Source organism: Anastrepha obliqua, chromosome 2, assembly GCF_027943255.1.
Source record: "Anastrepha obliqua isolate idAnaObli1 chromosome 2, idAnaObli1_1.0, whole genome shotgun sequence".
In the NCBI taxonomy this organism is placed as follows: domain Eukaryota; kingdom Metazoa; phylum Arthropoda; class Insecta; order Diptera; family Tephritidae; genus Anastrepha; species Anastrepha obliqua.
The window spans coordinates 98,678,100-98,693,703 of NC_072893.1; the positions used below are offsets into that span (position 1 = coordinate 98,678,100).

General features: G+C 34.3%; 1 protein-coding gene across 3 annotated transcripts in view; it reads right to left on the bottom strand.

The window, feature by feature from the left end:
• LOC129238559 (inhibitory POU protein) overlaps positions 1 to 15,604 on the bottom strand; it is a 168,117-nt gene that overhangs the window by 32,744 nt on the left and 119,769 nt on the right. For all 3 annotated transcript variants that reach the window (XM_054873618.1, XM_054873617.1, XM_054873619.1), the window contains exons 4-6: positions 13,549 to 13,726; positions 13,357 to 13,494; positions 13,070 to 13,301 (exon numbers count right to left, since the gene is read on the bottom strand). In XM_054873618.1, coding sequence (XP_054729593.1) covers positions 13,070 to 13,301; positions 13,357 to 13,494; positions 13,549 to 13,726 — 548 coding nt within the window. The remainder of the gene's footprint in view (positions 1 to 13,069; positions 13,302 to 13,356; positions 13,495 to 13,548; positions 13,727 to 15,604) is intronic.

Below are 15,604 nucleotides of genomic sequence, written 5' to 3' on the forward strand. Positions count from 1 at the left end.
GCCCTTCTGCATTTAGCAGCGTCGTTAGCTCTTTCCACTTTTCCTCAACAGCAACTCTGTCGCCCTTCGAAAAATTCTTCGCCAAATCTGGATGAGATTCCATAAACTCGACTAAAATTAGCTCTTGCTTGGAGTTCTTGTATTTTCCCCTAAAAGTTTTTGAATAAAGTTTCAATTATTTTAAATAAACACTTTTATTTACATAAATATATGCAGTTATTTTGAGTAAATACTCACATTTTGATAAATTTATTACAACAAACAGTTTATAAGAATGCCACAAACCGCTAACGTTTAAGTTGCCGAAAATTTAACTGGACAATTTTAACGATTTCGATTTCCAGAACAGGGTGACATAACGATTTGCTGATGTTCGAAAAAGAAACGAAAACAGAACGATTTATAGGACATCTCAAACGATTTGAAAACGGAAAATGCGAAAATATTGCCCGAAAACGATTTGCAGAACATGCCTGATTGTTATAGTTTGTGTTTCACAAATTAACACGCGGTACTTCCTTTTTTATTAGTTTGTTTAATTTAAAAATCACAATGTTGCCTTGGTAATGTAATCAATGTATATTTGCAAAAAAAAGTTACTTCTCATCATCCGTTGTCGAAATCGCGAAAAATAAAGTAGCGCTTTCTGAAAGGCACCATTTTCTGTATTCTGTACACCGTGATCTACAAGGGTCTACAAGTATGCATACTTATGTGGAGAGCACAAAATTTAAGCCTGCTACAATTGCTCCAGACGTATTAATTTTTAAGCACCATGTGTATTCCTAACTTATTTTGTTTTATTTTGAATGAATATTGTCGCTGCTTTTTTGTATAAATGAATTTTGCAAATTAAAGTAAGAAAGGCAATTTATGTATTCCCCGCAGAGCTAATCTTGATATTCTTAATGGCTATATATTCACGCAAACTAAAACCTCTTTTCCAAGGATCAACTAAATTTTGCAGCAAGACAATGCTCCATATCACAAAGGAGGCTGCCTACCAATATGTTGAATGCACTAAATCATGCTGATCTATCTTGGCCACCTCCAAAATTTCAATATAACTGAAAATGTTTGGTTTTTATGCTCTATTAACAGATTGGAAATCACTGGACTCTATTTTGACCTTTTTCGACCTTTATGCAAACACATATTTTGACATATGTATATTGTAATACCTATACACATAAGATGTTTTTTTTCGCATAAATGAGAAAAATTCATAACAGCTTATCGCGTAAAAATTTCGTGGACATTGTATGGCAGTTTTTTTTTCAAGTTATATACTACACTTGTGTTTACATTTTGTAATATTTTTCAATAAAAAATTGTTTCGTTAATTTTTTATAAAAACATACATATATTATTGCATAACAAAAATCTATTTAACAAAACAATTTTCAAATCAACAAATCAATCATCAAATTTTTAAACTTTTAAACCAAAACCTTTAGAAAATGCTGGGTATGCAGTTTTATAACTTATTTAATTCTAGTATGTATAATAAAGAGTAAGTTTGAAGTCATTTAAAAATCAACATTTGTTTTTGTTTTTTAGCTTTGTTTTTACTATAACTTTGCAAAGACAAAAAGATTTATTTGGGTGCAATGCGCTTCTCTCTCGTGTATGCACTAACTCCAATTTTAGGAATTTAATCCTTGTTTGTTTTCCCTATCGTTCCATCCTTACATAGATAACGTAATGTTCACATGTAGCCTATGCGTTCTGATGCAAATGCATTATACTTTAGCATTGCACGCATACATCTACTTATAAGACTATATACAGTGATGAACAAAAGTATTGGTACATCAAGATACTTCCACTTTAACATTATTTTTTGTCCACCTATGAAGTGATTTTTAATCACAAAAAAACTCGCTATTTTTAATGTGGTGCGCAAGCCACATAATCACTTCATGTTTCGGGTTCTTACCTTGCTGAAATGCGAATGAGTCTGGCGATTTCAGCTTTTCGCGCACTCTTTTTGAACTCACCGACACCTGCAGCCCAACACAATACTCCTCCGGCACCATGTTTCGCAGCCACATCAAGGTTCTGTTTTTGCAGTTCAGTGTCAGGTATTCTCCACACAATTTGTCGACCACTAGAATGAAAGATGTTGAATTCGCTTTCATCCGAAAAGAGTACATTTTCTTATTTAGATACTCCTGGGCATAGACCAAATGCTTCTTTTGGTTCATTCTTGAAATGAGAGGTTCTCCTCATGCAATGCTCTCCGGACCGTTATTGGATGAATATCCTTTCCCATCTCTTCCTTAACTCCCGCTGCGATTTATGTGGAGGATATTCTTGGGCTTTTTTTACTTTCCTGACAATTTGGCAGCGCTCGCGGTCGTTTAAAACCTTAGGGGTGCCCGTACGTTTCACGCTTCGCAAAGCGATGAACAATGCTCCGTATGGTGTAGCGCAGAGTTCCCCAAACTTTTTTGTGTCGTAGACCCCTTGCCATGTTTTTCCGTGTTGGGTAGACCCCCTACTTACCTGATATTGATTTCCTGTAAATTTCTAACTGTAGTGAAGTTTAGTGCTAAAAACTTAAAGTAAAAACACATGTTAATTTATACATTTATTAATTGAATATTAATTGAATTTAAATTAAAACTACTCAAAATAAAATTTTGTATGTGCTATGTAAAATATACGTAACAGAAAATAAACTATAAATAAAATAGCATAAGCAATAAGTCAATATTTTTAGTGAAAAGGATGAACCTGATGCTTAAATAATAAATTATCAACATTTGGCGTCAATTTTGTAAGGGTTAATCTTAGGGTAAGGGTTTCTTTTTTTCGTTAGGATATTGGTAACAGCGCTGAACCCCCTTTCCAGTAGGTATGACGATGGAAAGGAAATTAAAAATTTCCTCGCTATATTCCATAATACGGGATAAGTAACGGGTATGTTGTTTTGCAGCCAGAATTGCTGATATCCGTTCTTACACTTGACGTTTCCATTAATTGACGTTGGCAATATTTTAATGGTTAAAACGTCATTTATTACATTCTATAATATATAATAAATTTTTTACTTCATAGGTGCTTTTATAAATAATGGATATATAGATATTTTGATATTATAAGATAGTATGATGTAAGTAAATAGGTACTATCAGTGTATGTGTTGAGATCCACTATCGCGGACCCCCATTTTCATTTCATTGACCCTCAAATTTTTTTTTCGCTGACGCAGACCCCTTGCAGGTTGTCATAGACCCCCAGGGGTCGATATAGACCACTTTGGGAATCACTGGTGTAGCGGCTTCTGTCCATCATTCCATCAATCTCGGCGTACGAGTATGATTTGCCCTGATTGTGCAAATATAGTATTATTTTGCGCTGAGATTCGGTGGTTTCACTTTTTTTGCTGCTCATTTTAATAAAAATTAAGCAAAGTTACCAATAATTGAAGGCACTATGCTGTTTGCGGTTTGATTTTTGACCATAACGTAATTGCTTGTATAGATATAACGAGACTTTTGTAAAGAAATTTGTAGATCAATAAAATTTAGACGAAATAAAATTTAACTGTGCCAATACTTTTGTTTCGATATAATCAGTACTTTTTTTAAATTAGTGTTAATTAAATATAACAGATAATAAAATAAATTAGAGGAAATATAATTGATAATATTTCCTTCTGTATAGCGAATTTTTTTTTTTGATTTAAAATTCATTCATTTATTGCCCAAAATCATTTTAACATAGCAGTTTACAAAGTTATGATAAAATTAGATTATTTAGCATTATCCTAACATACATTTGTATTTATCTAGGAGTGTAAAACTTATTTTTCTTAAAAAAAAAAAAAATCACTTCATAAGAGGACAAAAAATAATGTTAATGTGGAAGTACCTTGCTGTGCCAATACTTTTGTTCATCATGTCTATACTCGTATATGATACAAGCAAACATATACAAAATAAATCTATATAACAGCGTACATACCTATATACAAATCCTGAAAATATAAAAGCTTAATGTGAGTATCATAAACATACATATATAATATGTATATATCATACCTACATACATATGTTTATTTTAGAAGTTCTCTAGATGAGTGCCTAAATTTCTGGATTGAGCATAATGGTAGTGCTATTTAGTGGAAAATGTGTAACCATGCTAAATTTACCCTTCCGATTTCCTTCAATACAGCTACAAAATTATGTATGTATTAACATACATATATGTATTTATTTCTCTTACCTGATGAATGAAACAAACTAAGTCAGCGAGTGTACCAACATAAAAAAAAAATTATCGAAAGTCGAATGTATGTACATACGTAGCCCGTGAAATTTGAAACCTTCACCTTATTTTTTGATCATACCTCGTATATATAAGATGATACATACACAATATATCACGTATGTATGTATATAAATGTTTGCAAATAAAAAATATAGCGAAAATACTTATACCAAAAATTATCATTCACAAAAGCTAGCGTAAATAATTTTCTATCCTCCATATAACATTTTCTAATAATACCTATAAACTTCAACAAACCAGTATGCTCGGCGGCATAGACAAATTCTAAAAATTAACAATCGATATTTCAATATTTATATTCATAGTCTCAATGTCGAATATATGTAACTTTCTTGAAGCGGTACGGGAAAAAGGGAAGGAAGGGTAGAGATTATATATGGCATCAATTAGAGAAAGAGTATCGCGACACCGCTGGATACTCAAACTACAAAAATAATATTTATTAATATTTGTTTTATAGCATGTATCACTAAATTTTTTAGTTATTCTCCAGTATTTATAACCTCATCATCTTGCGCGAATGCACCTTTGCCAAATTTGTGGTCAAACTGGTAGGAATAATTTACTGTAGCCGGTTAGATGGCTAGCATAAATTTTGGCCGGTTTTCGAATATTTTTTAGTGGATCAAATTTATTTTGTTGAGCCTCGGTAGGAAATGGAAAACCTCCGAGCATATTTCTGAAAAAGCTTCTCATGAAAAACTGGGGTATAAAAGTTAATAAAGACAAAACTATACAAGTTATTATATACAGCGCACGCTCGATAACGTGAACGCTCTAAAGTGTGAACACCCCAAAACGTGAACAGACATTTTTGTGCATTGACTACTCTAAAACGTGAACAAACCCAAAAAGCTCTATAACATGAACAATAAACGTTACAATTATTTGAATGTAGTTTACAATGATCTCAAGTAATTCTGAAATTGGGAAATCCCCTAATTATAAAATAGGCACTTAATTGCATGTAATGAGTAAAATATTTCAGTCACCGTTTTGGTTTTGCAAAGAGTGTTTCGTCTTATGTTTTCTGGGGAAAATGAGTTTTAAAAAACCCGTGTGCTTGATATTAAAACGAAAGGCTAAAATTCTCAGATTTTTAAAAAAGGCTCATCTGTGACGATTTTAGCAAAGAAATATTGCTAAATCAACAATTTGTAACATTAAACCGAAAAAGCAAGTGATTTTAAAATGCGTAAGCAACACGTATTGTAGACCTGGAAATAGAAAAACACTGCTTTCTTCAGAGTTACCCAAAATGGAGAGAGCTCTGTATCGTCGTTATCCACTGCATGCAAAATTTAAAGCAACTGAACCAAACTTCTTCGCTAGTGATGGATGGCTCCAAGGATTCAAGAAGAGGTACGGTATTCATCTTCTTAAAATATCAGGCGAAAAACTGTCTTCACAACCTCAGCTAGTAGATCCATTTAAAGAAAAACTTAAAGCTAAAATGGCCGAATTGGAGTTGTGCAACGATCAGTTATATAATGCTGATGAGTCGGGGTTATTCTGGAGACTTCTGCCAGAGAAAACGTACGCGTCAAGTTTGGAGAAGAGAGCCCCAGGCGTAAAGTCCGAGAAGCAGCGAGTCACGTTTTTATGCTATTCAAACACCACTGGATCCCACAAGCTTAAGCTTTCGGTAATTGGAAAGGTGCAGAATCCACGTTGCTTTAAAAACTTTCAGTGTGCCACCGACTATAAGAGCTCGAAATCCGCCTGGATGACGTCGGTTATTTTCAAGCAATGGTTTCATGAGTCATTTGTTGCATAGCTGAATATTCCTTTTAAGCTTTGTCTGATGGTGGTTTTTTAAGGTTACATCGTTTTTAAAGGAGAAAGCCTTACCAATTAAAGTTCTCCTCCTAACCGACAACTTTCCATCTCACCCAAATGAAGCTGAACTGACAACGGAGAATGGGGAAATTTCGGCAATGTTTATGCCACCAAACGGTACTCCCCTCATTCAACCGATGGATCAGAATGTAATAAAAACCACTAAGTTGCATTACAGAAACAGCCCTCTAGCTTCAATAGCAGCGATAAAGTCTGATTTGCTCGAGTCGTTGAAAAAAATTTACTTAAAAACAGCTATAAATCTTTTGGATGCGGCTTGGTTTCGTGTTGGTGAAGCAACATTAGCTATGTGCTGGAACAGTATTTTAAATTTTACGGTAAACAATGATGATACCGAAGATAATGTTCCGTTGGCGGTTTTAAAAGAAAAATGGAAAGCTGAACTTCGCACTGAACTTGATGAGCAACACCGTCGATCTCCTTAGTAGTTTAAATCCTGAGGTTCGTTCGTGTTCGCAGATATGCTCAAAGATATGTATGTGGGTTAATGAAAAAACTTTTTTTATTAAAAATTTCAGATTGAATTTACGTTACCAGCCATTCATGAATGGAGCGAAGATATCGAGGAGGGCAATGCAGATGACGATCATCAACAAGAGGACGAATTCGATGATGACAGCGTATCAGAGCAACTGGAGAAAATTATGCCGACTGAAGCAGTTGAAATTTCCAACAAGGCGTTAATATGGGCTGGTCATGAAGACGTCGATCAAAATGATATGAGTGTGCTAAGACGGTTGAGGGAGAAAGCTGTGCTTCAAGTTTTAGAAAAACAGAAGATACAAAAAAGATGACTGATTTGTACCATACCATTCATACCATCGTATGACTTAATTTTCAATTAATATGCAACGAAAATAAGAATAAAATATGAATTTAAATGTAAAGAAATATATTTACTTAGTCTTTTTGGACATTCCAAAACATGAACACTTTTGTTAACGTGAACTGCTTTGGTATGAACTAGTTTACGTTATGGAGCGTGCGCTGTACATATAATATATACACACAAAATGACATCAAAACATAATCTTACTTTAAAAAGAAACAAAATAAAAATCTGCTCAGGAGCAAAATATCCTGGAATAACTATTGACGAAAAACTAACATGGTAACAGCATATCATTAACAAAAGAAATGCAATTAAGAATATGTACCGGCAATTACATTTTCTAATCATACAAGTATCAAAACTATCCCTTCACAATAAGGTGCTTATACACAAAACAATTATTACTCCTATCTGGAAATACGGTTCTCACCTACGGCTGTAAAACATGGGTCCTTAAATTTAATGATGATAATTTACTGATGCGATTTGAAAGAAAAATTATTAGAAGGACATTAGGCCCTATACGATATAACCATGAGCTCAGTATCGCGGGAGGAAATGTAACGCGGTTTATAAAGTCCTAAAGATTACGGTGGTCACGTTTTAAGAATGAGCAGCGAACGAACGACCAAGAAAGCATTTGAAGCAAATCCTGAAGGAGCAAGAAGGAGAGGCCGGCCAAGGAGTCCATGGTTGCAAGACGTAGAAGACGATATATGAAAGATGAGAATCTCACAACATAGAGCTAAAGTGGGCTGTGGAGAAGAATGAAGACATATTGTAAAGGAGGCAATGGTCCACCCCGGACTGTAACGCCAAGATGAATCTGGAAATACGGGGAACGGTTAAAAAGACAAATCTTCGGCTCATACAGCGAATGTAGACACAATCCAAGAAACAATCACAAAATGTAGCACTAAACATATACAGCGACTGTCAGTCGAACAAATGCAAACAAATATCAACCCAAGACTAAAATTACTCACACTGACTGATTTAACTATAAGATTTACAGTGCAATTACAAAAAAAAAACACAGTTTCTTCTCATTTTGGTAAAAGAACATAATAGATCCTAATTGTACAATGATTGCATATTCTGAATATATGTATAATAGATTGTAATAATTAAAGGAAAAAATTTAAATAATAATGAACGATTTGTGGAACAGCATCAAGACGCACACCACAAATAGGAAGAAGAGCTCGGCCACACACCTAACAGAAGTGCATGCGTCAATTATATATTTTATTTTATACATTTGCAAACTTTTTCATATACAAAGTTATCCTTTTTTCAAATGTTCAAAGTTAAACAAAGTTAAACATTTTTCTTTCTAATTAGAAAACATATACGAGGGGTGCCTTTTATATGTCGGGATTAGAGAACAAAAACAAATTTTAATCTTCGAAAATCACTTTATTGTTTTTCAAAATATTCTCCATGAAGATCTATACACTTTTGCATGTGTTTGAACCAATTGTCGAAACAACTGGCAAACAAATGGTTGTGTAACACTCAGAATTTACTGTTCTGCGTTGTTCTAGTGGTACGGTTGTGACATGCCCAGTTTTTTCAAAAAAACAGGCGACCATTTGCTTGGAAGTGCTTCGTGCGCGAACAACTTTTGTTGGATTTGGCTCATCTTGAAACACCCATACAATCGACTGCTGTTTACTTTCGGGCTCATACGCGTAAATCCATGATTCATCACCTGTCACGATATCATGGACGTGTTTCGAAGCCCCGCGATCGTATTTTTTGAGCATTTCCTTCGACCAATCGACACGAGCCTTTTTTTGAGCGATTGACAAATTGTGTGGGATCCAACGCCAACAAATTTTTTTGACAGTCAAATGTTTATGCAATATTGAATGTATGCTGGCCCACTAATGCCTAAGATTGTCTCAATCTCACGATAGGTCACATGACGATCTTGCAATATCAGTTCGCGCACAGCATCAATGGTTTTCGGAACAACAACTGATTTTGGACGACCTTCACGAAATTCGTCTTGGAGTGAACTACGACCACGATTGAATTCACCATACCATCGATAAACACTGGTCCTTGATGGAGCTTCATCGCCAAAAAATGAATTATGTTCATCCATGCAATGTTGCTGAGTTAATCCACGTCGAAAGTTGTAAAAAAAAATCGCACGAAAATGTTCACGATTTAATTCCATTTTTGGACCGAAATGAATCTTTTAAGTTACTACAACACAAATAGCGCTGGTATTTCAAAACGTTCTGAGTACGTGAAAGCCAAAAAATGTCAAACTTTGCGATACAGCTGTCAGTTGCCAGATTGCAACACCAGGGTTGCCAAATCCCGAAATATAAAAGGCACCCCTCGTATATACTTGTTGATGAATATGTTGTAAGAACAAAAGTAATGCATAAATATTTACACAAAACAAGGATGTACGAATAAAGATTTTAAAGTGATTTCAAAAGAATTAAATTTGATATGTTTTTTTTTTTTTTTCAGGCAAATGGCGATTTGTCATCATTGTATTGATTAGGATGGGCGTATATGAGACTTTCGAAACGCGACGCAGAAATGTATAATCTGATCTTCCAGCTTTTTTGCGTAATTTTGTGAAAAGCATTTTTCGAATAATAGAAAAGTCACTCAAAAAATGGGAGAAATGAGACTATTTACATCCACAAGTATGTATGTATTTTTTAAGCATAACTTGGATGTTTCTGAGAATGCAGAGCAAAAGGCGAGAAACAATATTAAATTTTTATATCTCCACGAAACCAATGAAAATATTCATGCGCCAGAATGGTTCAGAACATATTCCAAGCTCAATTTTAACGGGTATTCGCTATAAGAGAAGAGCAATGTGATACTAGGTTGTTCAATAAGTTTTGCGATTTTTCTGAATTTAAACGTGGTCTTACGAGAGGATAAAGTGGATATTGTGCGTCGATATGGATGAGACTTGGGTATATCACCATGATCCTAAATCAAAACAAGAGGCTGAAGAGTCATGTGAATCTAGTTCTTCGGCTCCAAAACGAGTTCTTGTCCAGAAATCGGTCAAGAATGTGTTAGCATCAGTTTTTTTGGGATGCGAAAGGAATTTTGCTAGTGGATTACTTGCAAAGTGGTAAAACAATAAATTCTGAATATTACTGCAACCTTTTATACCAGGTGAAGGAAAAAATTCGTGAAAAACATACTCAGCTTGCAAAAGAAAAAAATTAGTCAGGACAATGCACCGTGTGACAATGGCTAAAATCCATGAATTAAATTCGTATTGTTTAACCAAATATTCACCAAATTTTGCCCCTGGTGGCTTCCACCTGTTTCCAGACATAAAAAAATGCATGCGTGGAAAACGGTGTTCAACAAATGATGAGATCATAACATAAATTGGAATCTCTAAATTGGAATAATTGTATTGATATTCAGGGAGACTATACTGAAAAACAAAGTATATTTTGAACTGTAAAATTGTGTTTTTCTTACCGAGCCGAAAAACTTATTGAACAACATAGTATATTGGAAATACCGCGTGATAAGTAGCGTCGTGTTATAAATCGAGTTTTAGACAAGGCTGTCACCCCGCAACAAGAATGATAATACTTCATCGGTCTTATGATAGCCACAGTTGTTGGAGATATTCAACAACGCTCAGAACAAAGTTTCGATCACATTCTTAATGCCAATCTTCGACAAAGTTCATGAATTTTGTCGACAAATTAAACATATGTATATGTATACTGCTCACTCTAATGCTTCTTTGTAGACAACGAAATATTCATTATATGTGAGAATTCACAACTGATTTAATTTTTAATCATTATCATTTTTTTTATTTTTAATCATTTTAATCAGCGTTGTCAAACCATTATGGTTTATTTTGCACTAATTTATATTGAAAGCAAATATATTGAAAGCATTTGCATATGTAGAAAATTTTGCATGTATAGTATTAGTTTAAATCATTCAATTCTTGTAAGGTTGCTTCATATCCCTAAAATGGTAAACATTTTTTTAGCCAATTATAAAAACGAAAATTTGTTATTGTTTATTATATTTACGTTTGGTATCAAAAATTAAAAAAAACAATGGATTTCTTTTAATACCGAAAATATGTTACAGTCATATTAGTATTTTAAACGGTGATATATAAAAATCGTACAATAGGCGGCCGCCGTAGCCGAATGGGTTGGTGCGTGACTACCATTCGGAATTCACAGAGAGAACGTATGTTCCAATCTCGGTGAAACACCAAATTAAGAAAAACATACACATTTTTAATAGCGGTCGCCCCTCGGCAGGCAATGACAAACCTCTGAGTATATTTCTGCCATGAAAAAGCTCCTCATAAAAATATCTGCCGTTCGGAGTCGGCTTGAAATTGTAGGTCTCTCCATTTGTGGAACAACATCAAGACGCACACCAGAAATCGGAGGAGGAGCTCGGCCAAACACCCAAAAAGGGTGTACGCGCCAATTATATATACATACATATATCTATGTATATACAAAAATCGTTCGAAAAAATTAAATATAACAAAAAGATATTTTCGCTCGTGATGGATTCAAAACCAAGTTAACATTTTGGAAAAGAAAAAAGTTTATGGAAAAAAATATTCTCTAGAAAAAATAAAGTTTGTGATTTTTTGACCTATTTTTCACGCCAATTGGTATTGTGATATTGTTGCAACCTGGGCTCAGAAACACAAAGTTTTTCTTGCATTTTGTGTAGTAATATGCGCTCATACTGCAATATTCTACATGCCATCAATTGGATCTGTGATGTACTACGAAACTACTATAAATCCTAACTTAATCCTAAATCGTGGTGTGGCTCAATTTCCTATCGTGTACCGACATCTCCTAGAGCCATTTTAGTTGCGCTTCACAATTAGAAATCTCAAAAGACTATAAAAATTACACACAAGCCCTAATTATTAGCAACAAACACAAATGTACCAAAAAAATACCTTTACTGGTGAATATTGCTTCACAGCCATGAACAAGCTCCGCATCAAAACACATGCGCTGTTCGGAGGCACATCAACATCAAGACGTGCATCGCACGTTGGAGGAAGAGTTTGGCCAAATAATGTAGATGGAAGCGCCATTAACATATGGAATTCACAATTAAGTGAGGAGAACCGAGAACAGTTTCATTTGCAATTTACATTTGAACTTATTTGTGAATAGCTCTAACATGTTTGCTATATGCGTGCCTTAATATTTTTGTTAAAATAAGAGTTTGGTGCATTATTTTCTCGATTCGGTAGTCCATATCCGCCAGACACGGTTATTAGTAATTAATACCTAAAGAGCGAGTCTAACAGCTACATTTAACTGCTGTAAAGAATACAGAAGTTAGAAATCGAAATACTTAGTTATTGCCCACTCATTATCATATTCTTCCAGATTAGCCTTCAATCCACACTAGCCTATGTGATTTTAATAATTGGTTCCACAGTTCGTTACACCTTTTTAGTATCCATGTTATTATGACAGCTCCAATCCAATTTTTCTTTTTCTTTTCTGTAGTATGTTAAAAATTAGTTGCTCGTCGATTTTATAGTGTCAAAGCAGTATTTATGGCGAACAATAGCGTGATGTCTTCTTCATTTTCATCACCACCCATTAACGAATACAACCACATAAGGTTTTCACGGATAAGCTTTCAAAGTGTCTATCAATTTCCAGCACACTCATTTTATTTTAACAACACACTCAAACTTTTGTAACTTGTCCAATAGGTCATCAACTTGAATATAATTTTTCTTTCAAGCCGAGAGGCAATTTTTCGTTCAACTTTAACTGCTGAGCAAAGCTTTGACATTTATATAATATGCAATTATTATTATTATGTTTTATTTTTTTAATCCCTTGTTACGTTTTGGTAATAATTTTCAGCTATCTAATATAGCAACAATTGCAATTTGTATGCTCTTGTTAAATTAGCGTGTATGTATGTACGAGTATGTATGCACAATACTTTTGGCAATAAAATACTAACCTAATACAAACAAATGTTGTCTGATTTTTTTGTCTTTAAGAATGTAATGATTCCATTAACCAAAACGTTGTCTACCTTTTCTTTTCACCAGCTGGAAGTACGCTGGGGGCGTCAGGATCCCTTCGTTTGTTTTTCGCTTGCGCCTCCGCTTCTTCTAGCCACGCCTGTAGTATTGGTTTTAACGCAATCATGTTGTTGTGAGACAGAGTGAGACTCTCGAATCGGCAAATCGTACTTTGAGAAAGTGCCCCCACTCCAGGTAACTTTAAATTCGCTAAAGCTTTACCTACATCAGCTTGCGTTACGCCTATAGCAAAATGGGGTTGAGTTGATGTTAGCAGCACAATACAAGTACCCTTTACCTAACTTTATTCTTCGTTGTTTAAATCTTTCTGCGAATGCTTCTAATTCTCTAGGATCCGTATCAGTGTCTGGATGCAGACCCGCCGCAGCTACTGCCGCTGATATAACGGGGTGATGTATTGCAGAGTGTCCATGATCTGAAAATATATCACTTAAAGTTGACACGTTGAACTCTTAAATTATGGATTTACTCGAAGAATGCCCACTTAGAGCGCCTGGATGATGATGACTTATCATATGGTTCATACTGTGGTAAGAACCATGCAAATGTTGATGAGTTGGTGTCAATGACGTCTCTGACATGGGCGCTAACGTTGTCATTGGTCCCGTTGGGTCCAACATTTCCAATTGGTCCATCGAATGATGCATCTGAAAGTGGACGAAGACATATCTTATATTTAAAGTGGCATATGCTTCGCTAGCTAATTATTTACTTTCTTAGAAGTTTCAGTTCTCAGTATTCTAAAGTCTAATGAAAATGAAAGGAAAGTGCTTAAAAATTGTGTGGTGTTTCAAAGAGACGTTCCAGAAGTTTTTAAGTGAGCTGCTTAGACAAATTAATTACCAGTTATTAATGTTGATTATATATAGATATACATATAATGGAAACCAGGAATGCACCTGTATCCAATTTCAAATGATTGAGATAACTGCATGATATATTCTCAGTTCGAATAAATATGCAATAAATCTGAAACTGTTAAAGTAAAGGGTTTGTTTACTTTGGAAGGAAATAACTACACATAATACCTTCCTCATTTTTTAATAAATGTCAAAAAATGTAGACCAAACATTTTGGTGTTACCATAAAAGTTTTCAGGACTAGCCTATCGCCAATTATTTCTGTCATGAATCAGCTGCTCGCTAACTCCTGCGATTCTTTTAAGAAACACAAGCATGTACAAAAATCGAAGGTATCGCATTGGCATGCAGAACGTTCTAATTATAAACATTAAGATGGAATAAAAATGTAGTATGCATGCATTTTATTTGAATATCCTTATATGTATGTATTTACATACTATGTACTTGTATGTATACATGAACACATAGTTCCATTCGAGTAAAAGCATCAATGTAAATCGAATACGTGGGAGGGGTAATGAAAAAACAACAACGCCAAATGCAGCAATCAACCATAACAAAAGTCACCATGAATATTTGGACGATATGCACTGTAACATTGCTGAAAAGGGGAAGCTCTTCAATTATACACCAATCCCAGATCAAAGCTGTTGTTATTGGTATCAACTTCGCTCCAGCCCCGGTTGTACCTGAATTTAGTACGTCGGCGCATTGCAGCCACCCCTGTTATATATGTATGTGCATTGGTATACATATATCCTTATAGATTCGTGATACGTGAGTACATATGTATGTACATATATAAGTAACTTAACATTCTGCGGAAATCTATTTTGTGGTTGGTTGAAACCTCAGGAAATGTTTATATGTATGTTCGTTGGAATATTTATACAAAATATGTATATGCATACATGTATGACTCTACATATTTAAATTATACTCTATTGATTTGAACTACATACAATTCAATAATAATGATGAATTAAAAAGCACCAAGTCCGACTTTTTTAAACTTTTCCTTTATTTAAGACACGAAATAAGTCTGGATGTTTTTACAAACTAGTATAAGTATATAAATTAGGAGTATCGATTATTCTTTGTATATTATAGCATCTAGTTTTATAATAGCACTCCTGGATGTGGGAAATCCATTTTCTTAACTTCCTTTAGTTGTGTCAGTTCTCGCACAGTAAGAAAATCAATGGCATAATGAGGTTTTGCTTTGAGTATATATGTATGTAAGTATAAAATACGCTCATGGCCGGAAGCACATAACCGGAATATGGAAAGGGATCCTACTGCCGGAAAAAACATTTTCTATTGTATAGTAAGATTAAATTTAAAATCAAACACACAGTTCATGCACACTTTGGTCGTACGCAGACTGAAAGGGCAATCAAATAATAGGCGTATTCTAAACGATATCTAAAACAGATATTACTTTTTGTGAATGAAGGCTATCGCGGCGAAGTTAATAGGGCTGAATTTGTTGACATTCTTTGCTTTGTCATAAACAAAGTTATTATACTTTTGAACACTTAGTAAATCACAGCTGAATAAAAATATTGCATACTTTTATGCTGCAGAGGGTTGCCAAAGAATATTTTTAAGTGAAAAATAAAATTGAATAAATATCACGAAAAATTAAAAGAAATGTTGGTT